Genomic DNA, 11,977 nt, shown 5'->3' with positions numbered 1-11,977 from the left:
ATTGAAGTTTTCTGTATAATTTCAGAGAACAAACTGTCCGGATTTCGAGCACCGCCATACTCACCTTGGATTGAGCCTCTAGCAGCAATTTGGAGACAAGAATCGAATCACTGCATGCCATTGGATTAAATATCGTAGGCGGCATCCACTTTATGCCTGGTGATGGTCTCTGACAATTTAAATTTCTGCCACTGCCGCTGATATCAATTTAATGAAGATTTATGCCAAAGATATGGGATAAGAGGAAGGTATCATGAAGTGGAAGTGGCGTTTGAGTCCTATATGATAGGTGAGAGAACACAATTTAGAATTGGTATTATGGTTATCCAGTCTATGTCTTTGTGAGTCTGGCTAAGCTTTCAGAATACATATTTGTTTCTGTTCCTTATAGAACTTTTCGTACAAGATAAAATGTATAAAATCTATCAAAAGATCCATGCTTAAACCGTATACATATTTGTTGAATGAATCCTACGTTGTTTCATGGTTCATTTCAGCCACTGGAGCCGTTTAATCTGTTCTGCTGCTTTAACCAGCAGCAGAATCACTTGGAACCCACTTGTTTCACTGACCTTCAGCCACCCCACTCTTTTGCTTCTAGAGAAGTGCAAAACTCGGAAACAATTTAAGCAGATCTTGGCTCAGATGATAAGAGTTGACCTTACTTCTCAAGTCTTTCCCATTAGTCGTCTCCTCCACTTCTCTGCAGTTGCACACCCTGAAAACATAGGCATGGCCATCATCCTCTTCAATCATTTTACCTCTAAACCAAATTTGTACATTTTCAACATCATGATTGCAGCATTGCCCTCATCCACACAGTGCTTTTCTCTCTACAAATCCATGCTTCAGTTATCTATCTACCCTGATAAGCAGACCTTGCTTTCCCTACTGAAGGCCTCAGAAAGCATTTCAGAAGGGAAGCAAATTCATTCCCATACCATAGTCACAGGTGTTTCTTCGCACCCTTATATTCAAAACTCACTTATAAAGATGTATTCAGAGAATGGGAATATAAGTCTTGCTCAACAGGTGTTTGAACAGATGCTTAACCCTGATACTGTTTCTTGGAACATTTTGATTTCTGCATATTCAAAGAATAGTTGGGTTTTGGAAGCACTAGGTTTGTTCTGCAAAATGGTGAATTTGGGTCTTAAACCTGATGAATTTACCATGGTAAGTCTCCTCACTGCATGTGGTAAGCTGAGAGATTTACGTCGAGGGAAGTTAGTTCATGCGTGTGTTGCGAGGAGGAAGTCAATCAGTGGTTCCAACTTGATTATTGGGAATGCTCTCCTGGATTTCTATGTGAAGTGTGGGAAGCTGGAGTGTGCTCGTAAGGTTTTTGATGGATTGGATGAGAGAGATGTTATCTCTTGGAATACAATAATAGGAGGTTTTGCAACGATGGGGGAACTGGAAATGGCATATGATTATTTTAATGAAATGCCTTACAGGGATCTTGTGTCTTGGAACTCTTTGATTGCTGGATATTCACAAAATGGCAGCTCTACAGCAGCAAGGGAATTATTCCTTGCTATGATAAAGGAGAATGTTAGGCCTGATACAGTCACAATTATATATTTGGTTTCTTCTGCTGCAGAGATGGGTGATGCTATTCAAGGGAGATGGATTCATGGTTGGATGGTTAGAAATCTGGTTGAGATAGATGCATTTGTTGGATCCGCTATGATAGATATGTACTGCAAGTGTGGATGCATAAAAAAAGCATTCAAAGTTTTTGAGGTTGTTGAAGAGAGAGATGTGACTGTATGGACAGCCTTGATTGCTGGGCTTGCTTTCCATGGTTGTGGAAGAGAAGCTCTGGCAATGTATAGCAAGATGCAGGAAAATCTAATGCCCAATAATGTGACCCTGGTTGCTGTTCTCACTGCTTGCAGTCACAGTGGAATGGTGGATCAGGGGCTTCAGATCTTCAATAGCATGAATAGAAATTATGGCATTGAACCTAGGGTGGAGCATTATGGGTGTTTGGTTGATCTGCTAGCACGATCAGGGAGGCTAACAGAAGCAAAAAATGTGATCGACAATATGCCCATGTGTCCAAGTAGGTCTGTGTGGGGAGCACTACTGAATGCTTGTAAAGTTCATGGGAATATTAACCTGGCAGAGGTTGCTACCAGGGAGCTGCAAAAATTAGAGCCTGATAAAGAGGGTGGTTATGTTTTCTTATCTAATTTATATGCTGCAAGCGGGAGGTGGAGATATTCCAATAAGATTAGAGAGATTATGGAAAATAAAGGCCTTAAGAAGATGGCTGGTTGCAGCTGGATGGTTATTAATGGAGTTGTTCATGAATTTATTGCTTATGACAATAGACATATACAATGCGTAGATATTTATAATCTATTAGACAGTTTGAACCGAGGGATGAGATCTCATGGAGATGTTTTAATGTAAGTCGTGGCTGGATTTACTCTTTTTTTTCTTTCTTATTTTTTTAAAGAGTTTTCAATCGTACTTAACATTTTTTGTTTTTCATGATCACATCAAGTTTAACTCTTGAGGTTTGGATAGTACCGCAACAAATGGGTCCCAAATGAGACTCATGTATGATTCTTTCATATTTGTTTTTCAACACTCCCCATCAAACTGAAGTTTATAACTTCAGCTTGCAATAGAAAAAAAATTTGTCTTCAATCTTTATTGGCTAAAACTTTTTCATAGATGTTAAATCCCCATAATTTGTTTCCCCCTTTATTGAATATTTTAGTTATATAAAAATTACTACAACATGTGGAACAAAATACTTTTTTTTTTACCTCTTCATCTACTTTTCTAGCTCAAGCGGAGGATAAAAAAAACATAGAGACCTAGCTTTGACAAAGCATAATGTGGGAGAAGAAAATTACTCATAGCCGTATAACGAAGCTCCATATATCGGTCAGAACGGTCATAGTCTGAAATACACCTTGCTTAATTTTAAAACAGCAACCTAACTTTAGGGCTTAAAAAAGAGGCTATTGGGTGAAAAATAAAAGACATGACTAAGCTGGAAGTTGAACACACTCTTATACTTTTTAAGTAGTGGGTCTAGGCATGGCTCTAAAGTGATAAAAACCCACTATTTTTTTGAGTTGATGTTACATAAGATACACAACAAAATTTGAAAATAACATCGAAGCAAAAAAAAATTGCCTACCTTGAACGAGCACATCATGGAGTGATTAATTTTTACCAAAACTCTTTGCATGTAGATGTATAAGAGAAAAAAATAAGAAAAATGGGAGATTTTTCACAAAGATAACTTTGGTACTTCTAATATCAATATCTCCATCAATATATATTAGAATCACAAACCGTTTGATTCTAAGAAACTAGACTCAAATAGATTTAATTTGACACCTAATTTGACGTAAAGAAAGCTCTCATTTTGTATGTTGATGGGTACTAACTCCAATACAAATATCTCCTTTTTAAGTATAGATCAAATTGATATCAGAAGGATAATTCAGCCCATCTAATTTTTCTATCTTGTGGATTGAAGACCCTACCAGATTCTATTTGTAAGCTGGAATCTCTCATATAACCACAACTTTGCATTACTTCGGACAGATATCGGCAACCTGAATAACTTCCGATGCCTCGATCTAACCGGGATAATGATACAAAGACTACCGGAGTCGATTTCCAGGCTTTGTACTCTTTGAGTTGCTCAATCTTCGTGGTGGCAATAGTCTGTTTGAGATTCCGAACGAAATAATTTAGCTAGCAATTGAAGTTTAGAAAAGGGAGTGAATGTCGATCCGATTGAACCTATCCCACTCGGATTTTTATACATCCGAGTAAGATACGAATCAGAGTTAAAAACAAAAAAACACTGGGTTTTCTGCTTTTAGCTGATTCCGTGTGCTTGCAGCCTGCAGGCTCCCTGTACTGTAGAAATTCTGTTGAATACGGGAAGCTTTATTGGGAAACTTTAGACTGAATAAATACTGTTGGATACGCGGAAGCTTTATTGGGAAACTTGGTATATTTTCGTGTGTTGTTTTTGTGGCTGAGGCATCATGCTAACCAGAGAGGGCTTTTCGCATCCATTCATTCTCGCTTACGGTCAGAAAGGAAAATAATGGGAGGGGAGGGTGTCTCCATTTCTATTCTCGCTTGTCGTTCGTGTTTGATCATTCTGTGCAATTTCTCTTTATGCTTTTATGCTTGAGATGATTCTTCCTTCCTCTCTTCAGTTCGATCTCACGGTTTTTCTCCTAAGTTTCTTCATTAATTAACCCATAAGGTGGAACTCCACATCTCCTACAGAAAGTAGATAATTTCTCAGACTATCTCCTCCCTTCCGTTTTCTTCAGTTTCTTTGGCTCCACATCATCTCTAGATCATTTCTCAGACTTTTATGAAATTTTGTAATTTTTTATTCATTATCGTAAGTTTGCGATATAATATATAAAAAAATTTCCTGATCTTTTCGTAAGTTACATAAAGAGTGTGAAGCTTAGATGGAAAGAAAATGGAAAGAGCAGCAGTCAGACTAAGGCAATTTCAGGAACCCAGTGAAGCTACTGCAGAGCAATCTAATTTAAGAGGGGCTAAAATAATTTGTGTCAAAATTAATTCATGATGAAGGATTTGGGTTGGAATTACTTTGGAATTAGAATCCGATTCAATATTAGCAGTAATTAGAGTTTAAGAGTCTGTAGAACTCAACTCCTTTCTCCAAAAACTGGAATACATTCTTAAAAAAGAAAAAAGGGAAGAATATTAAATGGAAAAGAGAGGGAGAGAGAGAGAGAAGTACCTGGGGGCTGAGTTGCCACATCTCAATAATATTATTATTTATTACTAATCAAATTCTATTTTCATAAATTTCATAATACTATAGAAATTCATATTTAAGCATACATTTGGTATCCGAACGATACCTCTTAATTCAAGTTTGTGCACAAAAGACTCGCCCGTTCTAATTCGCTCAATCCAATCATGCAATTTAAATTCTTTAGTCTGGGTATAAGAATATCATGTCTATGGGAAATTTTTTTGAAAATGTATCAATATTAACTAGTACATACAAAGTATTAAATCGGCCAAGTAGGAGATTGTTAACAATTTCTGCATTTTGGGATAACCCCTAACCCTTTAAGAGATACCATATCCTACTTTCTAGGGATGACCCAATTATCCTTTCAAACTTCAAGTTGGGTGTTAGCGTGGACAAATTCAAGTGCTTTGGAAAACATTTTCCAGTGTTACTGTCCCAAAATGAGAAATATAACCAAAACAAGAGAATGAATAACCTGTAATAATATATTTAAATAGAACGTGTATACCTAAACACCAAATTAGCCAAAAAAACATGATTACAACACTAATAAGTAATTTAATGTAGAATTAAAATATATTAATATACTAATTAATTAAATAAGATATTATATTAATTAATGAATGCAATTTATTGTACATTAACACACTAATTACATGTGATCATTAATTTTGCACTGATTAATTATAACAGATAAATAAATAAAAAGGAAAAAATAATAGAAACAAATATAATAAATTAATTAATTAATTTATTAAAAGCATTAGATATAAAATCAAAGTAACCTTCTACATTAAATACGTAGAGGGAAAAGATGCAGCAAAAAAAAAAAAAAAAAAAGTCGATCTGCGAGAGAGAGAAAAAAAATAGTAAAATGACAAGTCGCAAAGGCAAAAGAAGCAAGAAGTCAATCTATGAGAAGTCCATGAACATCATGGTGAACATTGTCAAGGTGTCGTCTCTTTCTCTTGCCAAGATGAGCCTCAAATACGTAGCCGGAACACTGCCTCCTTCAAGCATGATCAAGATCCAGGGGCAGACTCATTCGTAGTGGGACGAAGAAGTTGGTTGAGCCCGAGAAGACAAAGAAGCGGTCTTCTTACTTTATGGAGCCCGAAGATGATGATATAAATTGGAGGGCAGTATTGTATATTAACGGGGTTCGCAAGAGAAATATGGTTGGAGCAGGCAATGACTATTTTCTATTACCCCCTCCACCTTTCAGGCCAAGGAGATAGTTTGTTTTCTTGTTATCTTGATGTTTCATGGTTGGCTTCCGCAGGAATAGCACCTTTCGATTGCCTCTTTTAATTGTGTAGTGTATTTAATGCAGACACTTACCAATGGGAAAATTTAAAAAAGGAAAATCAAGGAAAATCGAAGTGGAATCAAAGAAATCGATACGAAAAAGTGAAAAAATCGAAGAAAATCGGGAAGATTTTTAGGGAAGAGAGAGCAACGAGAGGGAGAAGGGAGAGGGAGGCTGAGAGAGAGAGAGAGAGAGAGAGAGAGAGAGAGGAAGGCCGAGAGGAGGAGATCAATGAGAGGGAAAAAGGTAGAGGGAGGCCGAGAGGGAGAAGAGAGAAGACAATGGAGAAGGGAAAACAAAGCATGAAAACGAAGAAGTAAAGAAAGGAGAAGGGAGAAGTGAGTGCAAAGACTAGAGGGAGAAGCAAGCGGAAGAAGAAAAATAAATTTCAGATGTCCCGAAGGCTTCAAGTGGATGACTTACAAATAAGGGTGGATTCCTGATTCCACGGTTTAAGCTTGGGGAGGCTTCATCTCGATAACCTACATCTTTTAGATGAAGCTGGCATTGGTGTAATTTCATCTCCTAATTAATTAACCTAAGTAACTAAGATGAACTTCATCTCCTAATTCATGTTGAATCAACAACAACAACACCCTCGCCCCCTTTTCCCTTGAAAATAAGATAGACATTTGTAACCTTATCTCTTTCGATGAAAAAAGGGAAATTTAAGTACAACGGATCAGGTCTAATAGAGTGCATGTGACTCTACCATCGAGGAGCCTTTGAATAGATGAGACAATTTTTTGCTTCGAAAATTTGATCGACATGGCTGGAGGTAAGAGTTCTTCCACCCTTTCGTTTAAATTTTATTTTCATGAATTTCATAATACTATAGAAATTCATATTTAGGCTCACAATATTTGGTTAGGCTTGGGATTGTCTTTGAGAAAAGTCTAAACTGTTGCAAGTCAGTAAGATATTATGCTCTAGATCTCTATACCCATCTAATTCTTCTAAGTCTTCATAACATAGTAGTTTATTATCTTGATCAGGTGTTGTCCGTGATTTAGAACTGCTTCTAATTGGTAATTTCTTTGTTTTACAACTACCCTTAATGGGACAGGAACAATTATCTGAAGATTTTTTTATCTAGGAATCCTTCTACTAGCATTGGGCCTTCTTGTGGTTCACCATGCTTCCAGGGTAACTCTGATACAAGTGTAGGAGCTAAAACTGTGTTGATAGGAATCAAACTACAAATCTTGGTGAATTGGAGAAAGCCTCTACTAATAGTCAAAATTAAGGCCAAGGATAAAGTCAACTTTAAGGTTAAGATATCTGATCCAAGTGAGAGGGAGTTTACACAATGGGAGCTTCCTTTGAGTTCAACATTGGTAAATGAATTAGGATTAATGGAGGCAAACGTATGCAATCCGAGGTTGTTCTCAACCGAGGACCAAGCTTACAAGGTCTTGAACACAATTCTTAGATCAGGTGATATTTTTTTTCCATGGGATTCATGCTAGTAATAATCATAGTAACCGATCACAAGCTTCTCATCATAATGAGTTAAATGCACGTCTCAACCAACTCCCAGATTTTGACTTGAAGTTATTTTTAATTGAGAGTTGTCACTTCTTCATAATGGCCGGTGCTTCTTCGCCAACATGGGAGAGAAAAGAAAAATCTCAAAAGTCAAGGTATCCGTACATATATCTCACAATTGGACAGACGAGGAAAGCTACCGCTTTGTCCGAATCCAGCGGAAAAGATTGGTTCGACGGACAGATTGTGTTGCCATGTTGTAGGCCACATAAAGCAAATAATGGTCAAATCCAAGGTCGGCTTCCGATGAAGGTGTCTCCGTTTCTATTCTCGCTTGTCCTTCGTGTTTGATCATTCTGTGCAATTTTTTAATGCTTTTATGCTTGATATGATTCTTCCTTCCTCTCTTCAGTTTGATCACACGGTTTTCCTCTCAAGTGTCTTCATTAATTAACCCATTGGGTGGAACTCCATCATCTCCTACAGAAAGTAGATCATTTCTCAGACTATCTCCTCCCTTCCGTTTTCTTTGCCTCGATGGCAGGTAAAATAACAGCTGATGCAGCACTTATGATTGCCGATGCAGCTCTAAATGGTGTTTTTCAAGGTTTGTCTCAGGCCCTCACCCCTCTCATCCAGGAAAAGTTTGTCCAATTCATGGGGTTTGAGAAAGAGCTTACGAAGTTGAAAAGATACCTCTTGGGAGTCCAACCTCTGTTGAAGGATGCTGAAATTCGGCAGTTTACAGATGAGTCCGTCCGGTCTTGGGTGACAGACCTCATGGGGTTGGCTTATGATATGGAGGACATTGTCGACGAGATGAACACCCAAATTCTTCAGTTGCAGATTTTGGAGAGAAACAGAAAATGCAAAGAACAGGTACCCAGCTCATTCTCTTCTCACGATCAATTCGATTTTTTCTCTCTAGTAAGAAATCTTACTTTTAACGACGAAATAACCTCTAAGATAAATGAGTTGTTAAAGAACAACCAAATAGCCTCTAAGATAAATGAGGTGTTAAAGAGGTGGGAAGCAATTGTTGCATACGGGAATCTCCTTCAGTTAAGGAAAGATATTGGTGGAAGAACACTTGAAGAGATTAAGAAGAGAAGAGAAACTACGTCCATTCCATATGAAAACCGTGTGTTTGGCAGGGACGATGATTTCAAGGAGATATCAGCTCTACTGAAATCAGATCATGAAAGTAACGGAGAGAATGTATTTGTTATTGCCATTATTGCTATGGGAGGATCGGGCAAAACAACCCTTGCTAAGCTTGCTTATAATGATCCCGGGGTTGAATTTCATGAAAAGGCATGGGTTTATGTCTCCCATGAATTTGACTGTAAAAAAGTGACAGGATCAATTATTGAATCTCTACAAAATCATAGATGTGACTTATCAAACTTGGATCAGATGCAACGCTGCCTTCTACGATTGGTAGAAAGCAAGAAGTACTTGATAGTGCTAGATGATGCATGGACAGAGAACCCTGATGATTGGGACTGTTTGATGGCTCCTCTTAGAGCAGGAGGGAAAGGGAGTATGATTATCGTAACCACTCGAAGCGAAAAAGTCTCCAAGAGCATAGGTGCCGCTGTGGCATACAAATTGAAGGGCTTATCGGATGATGATTGTTGGGCTATAATTAAAAAAAAGGCATTTGGCAACAATGATACAAATGAGTGTCAAAAGGTAGAAGATATTAAGATGGATGTTGTTAGCAAGTGCAAGGGTTTGCCATTGGTGGCGAATGTACTTGGAGGTTTCTTACGCACCATTGAAATAAATAATTGGCGAAGATTATTGAAAAGTGAGCTATGGGATTTACCAAAGACCAAGGATGACATACTCTCAGCTCTAATATTGAGCTATCTCTCTTTGTCTCCCCACCTAAAACGTTGTTTCACATATTGTGCCTCGTTTCCAAAAGGTTACAATTTTTCCAAGGAAGAATTGGTCCGACAATGGATGGCTCAGGGTTTTGTAGAGGGTAATGGAAGTCACGAGCTGGAAGACATTGGAAATGACTACTTTGATGATTTAGTGGCAAGACACTTTCTCCACAAGAGTGAATATATGGAAATGCATTTTCTCCAAGGGAGTGAATATAACTATGTGATGCACGACCTTAATCATGACCTTGCACAAATGGTTATGGGGAATATTTCTTTTACTAGAATCAAAGAGGAGATTAATCAACCAACAAAAGAGACTAGATACATGTTCCTGGATGGGGTTGTCTTTGATGAAGAATTGTTGGAGCAATTGTCGATAGCCAAAGGCGTACGGACACTAAGGGCAAGTTATAGGATGATTGATGTAGAATTGAATGACTTAATCCGAAATTTTGAACGGCTGCGTGTTCTACATTTCTATTCAATTCAGATAGGGGAACTTCCAGAATCAGTCTGTAATTTGAAACATCTTCGATTTCTTGGCCTCCCCTTTATTGGTATAAAAAGTTTACCGGATTCCATTTGCAACCTCTACAATCTGCAAACATTAAATTTTAATGGTTGTGAGAATTTGGTTGAGTTACCAAGGGACATGGGAAATCTCATTAACCTACAGCATTTACTTCTATCTTTATGTTCACAACTCAAGGAGCTACCGGATTCTGTATGTGTGTTGAAAAGTTTACAAGTCATAGAACTTCAAGGGTGCAAACTAATTAAAGCACTTCCAACAGATATTGGCAGTCTGAAGAACCTTCGACGCCTTGATTTATATGGCTCGGGAATACAAAGGCTACCAGAGTCAATTTCTTGGCTCATTAACCTTGAGTTCCTAAATCTTGACTCCTGCAATGATCTTTTAGAATTTCCAAAAGATATAATTTTTTCAGGTGACATGAAAGGGGTAAAATTTCATCGTCTCGATATTGGAAATGAGAGAGGAATAGAACAATTAAAGAACTTCATGAACCTATCCAAAAGGCTTTACATAGAAAACCTTGAGAATGTGAAAAGTGTAGAAGAGGCAAAGACAGCTTGTATAAAGAACAAGCAGCAGATAGTTGAGTTAAAGTTGACGTGGGAACAGGTTGATACTTTGAATTTGCGGGATGAAAATTTTGAAGCAGATGTGCTTGAAGCTCTAGAACCTGCTCATGCCAAACTAGAGTGCCTGACTATAACGAATTATTGTGGCTTCAAGCTTCCAAGATGGATGGGTGACCCATCATTCTCCAATGTAGTGGTGATAAAAATAATCGACTGTGTTAACTGCGAATTACTCGCACCACTTGGTCAATTGTGCTCCTTAAAGAAATTGATTATACAAGGAATGCGTGAATTAAAGCATGTAGGCAGAGAATTTTTTGGCATTGGAACATTTCCATCCTTAGTAAAATTAGTGTTGAAAAACTTGCCAAATTTGGAGGGGCAGTTTGAAGTTAAAGAAGGTGATTTTTTCTGCCTCACTAAACTTGAGGTTGTGAGCTGCCCAAAGTTGACAACGCTTCCTTTCCTTCCATCTCTAAGGAATCTGGAGGTTGGATACTGCAATAAGATGATATTGGTGAACTCGTTGCCTTATTTAACCTCAGTTGTCTCTTTGGCAATTTGTGATCTTCCATTGGTGGAACTACTGTCAAACGGGTTACTGCAGCCACTCACTGAACTAAGGAAATTAGTACTTGATAATTGTTACCAGTTGAGGTCCTTACCCGTGGGTCTTCCTGATACACTTTCCGAGTTAAAAATCAGTAGCTGCCCAAATCTCAAGTTTTTTGGCAATGGAACATTTCCAGCATTACAGAAATTAGTGTTGAAAAACTTGCTAAATTTGGAGGCACAGTTTGAAGTAAAAGAAGGTGATTTTTCCTGCCTCATTGAACTTGAGGTTGTGAACTGCCCAAAGTTGACAGCGCTTCCTTCACTTCCATCTCTAAGGAATTTGGAGGTTGGATACTGCAATGAGATTATATTGGTGAACTCGTTGCCTTATTTAACCTCAGTCTTCTCTTTGGTAATTAGGGATCTTCCAAGGGTGAAACGACTACCGAATGGGTTACTGCAGCCCCTCACTGAACTAGGGGAATTAGTACTTCATAATTGTTACGAGTTGGTGTCCTTACCCGAGGGTCTTCCTGATACACTTTCCGTGTTAAAAATCAGCAGCTGCCCAAATCTCAATTGTCTCCTCAAAGGGCTCCCAAATGTGAGCAGCTTGAAGATGTTGCTAGTCGAAGACTGTCCGCGACTTGAGATTTCTCCAGAGGAATTAACCCTCCTTAGGACTGACAGCAATTTCATATTGGTCCAGAGGAATTAACCCTCTTTTCTCGTTTACCAGATGTTGAACAGAACCTTGATGATTACCAATGGCAACGAAGCTCCCTCACTCCCCTGCCCGCATCGCCTTGCTTCTCTCCAGTATCTTGG

The 11,977-nt window shown here is 38.1% G+C and overlaps 2 protein-coding genes across 3 annotated transcripts; both read left to right on the top strand.

Annotated features, from left to right (window-relative positions):
* The first annotated feature begins 472 nt into the window (after positions 1 to 472).
* LOC137935448 (pentatricopeptide repeat-containing protein At3g04750, mitochondrial) lies at positions 473 to 2,421 on the top strand. Its single transcript, XM_068780099.1, has one exon. It carries the CDS (start codon positions 484 to 486, stop codon positions 2,419 to 2,421), a length of 1,938 nt encoding a protein of 645 aa, XP_068636200.1. The 5' UTR covers positions 473 to 483.
* A 5,453-nt stretch (positions 2,422 to 7,874) lies between these two features.
* On the top strand, positions 7,875 to 11,977 carry LOC137967183 (putative disease resistance protein RGA3). Of its 2 annotated transcripts, none has more exons than XM_068813658.1 (2): positions 7,875 to 7,901; positions 8,002 to 11,977. In XM_068813658.1, the coding sequence occupies exon 2, from the start codon at positions 8,127 to 8,129 to the stop codon at positions 11,865 to 11,867; it is 3,741 nt and encodes a 1,246-aa protein (XP_068669759.1). In that variant the 5' UTR covers positions 7,875 to 7,901; positions 8,002 to 8,126; the 3' UTR covers positions 11,868 to 11,977. The 2 variants fall into 2 exon arrangements, with proteins under 2 accessions (XP_068669759.1, XP_068669760.1); XM_068813659.1 differs by lacking the exon at positions 7,875 to 7,901 and having other exon boundaries at positions 7,941 to 8,133; positions 8,229 to 11,977.

Source organism: Aristolochia californica, unplaced genomic scaffold (genome assembly GCF_029961685.1).
Source record: "Aristolochia californica isolate CCGP_79_NKW_82.1479 unplaced genomic scaffold, dmAriCali1.0.hap1 SCAF_6, whole genome shotgun sequence".
Lineage (NCBI taxonomy): Eukaryota > Viridiplantae > Streptophyta > Magnoliopsida > Piperales > Aristolochiaceae > Aristolochia > Aristolochia californica.
This window is presented reverse-complemented; position numbering and strand designations above follow the sequence as displayed.

What these genes read in the sequence shown, in the direction of transcription:
- LOC137935448 (XM_068780099.1), top strand. Translation starts at nt 484, where the DNA reads ATGGTTCATTTCAGCCACTGGAGCCGTTTAATCTGTTCTGCTGCTTTA.
- LOC137967183 (XM_068813658.1), top strand. Translation starts at nt 8,127, where the DNA reads ATGGCAGGTAAAATAACAGCTGATGCAGCACTTATGATTGCCGATGCA.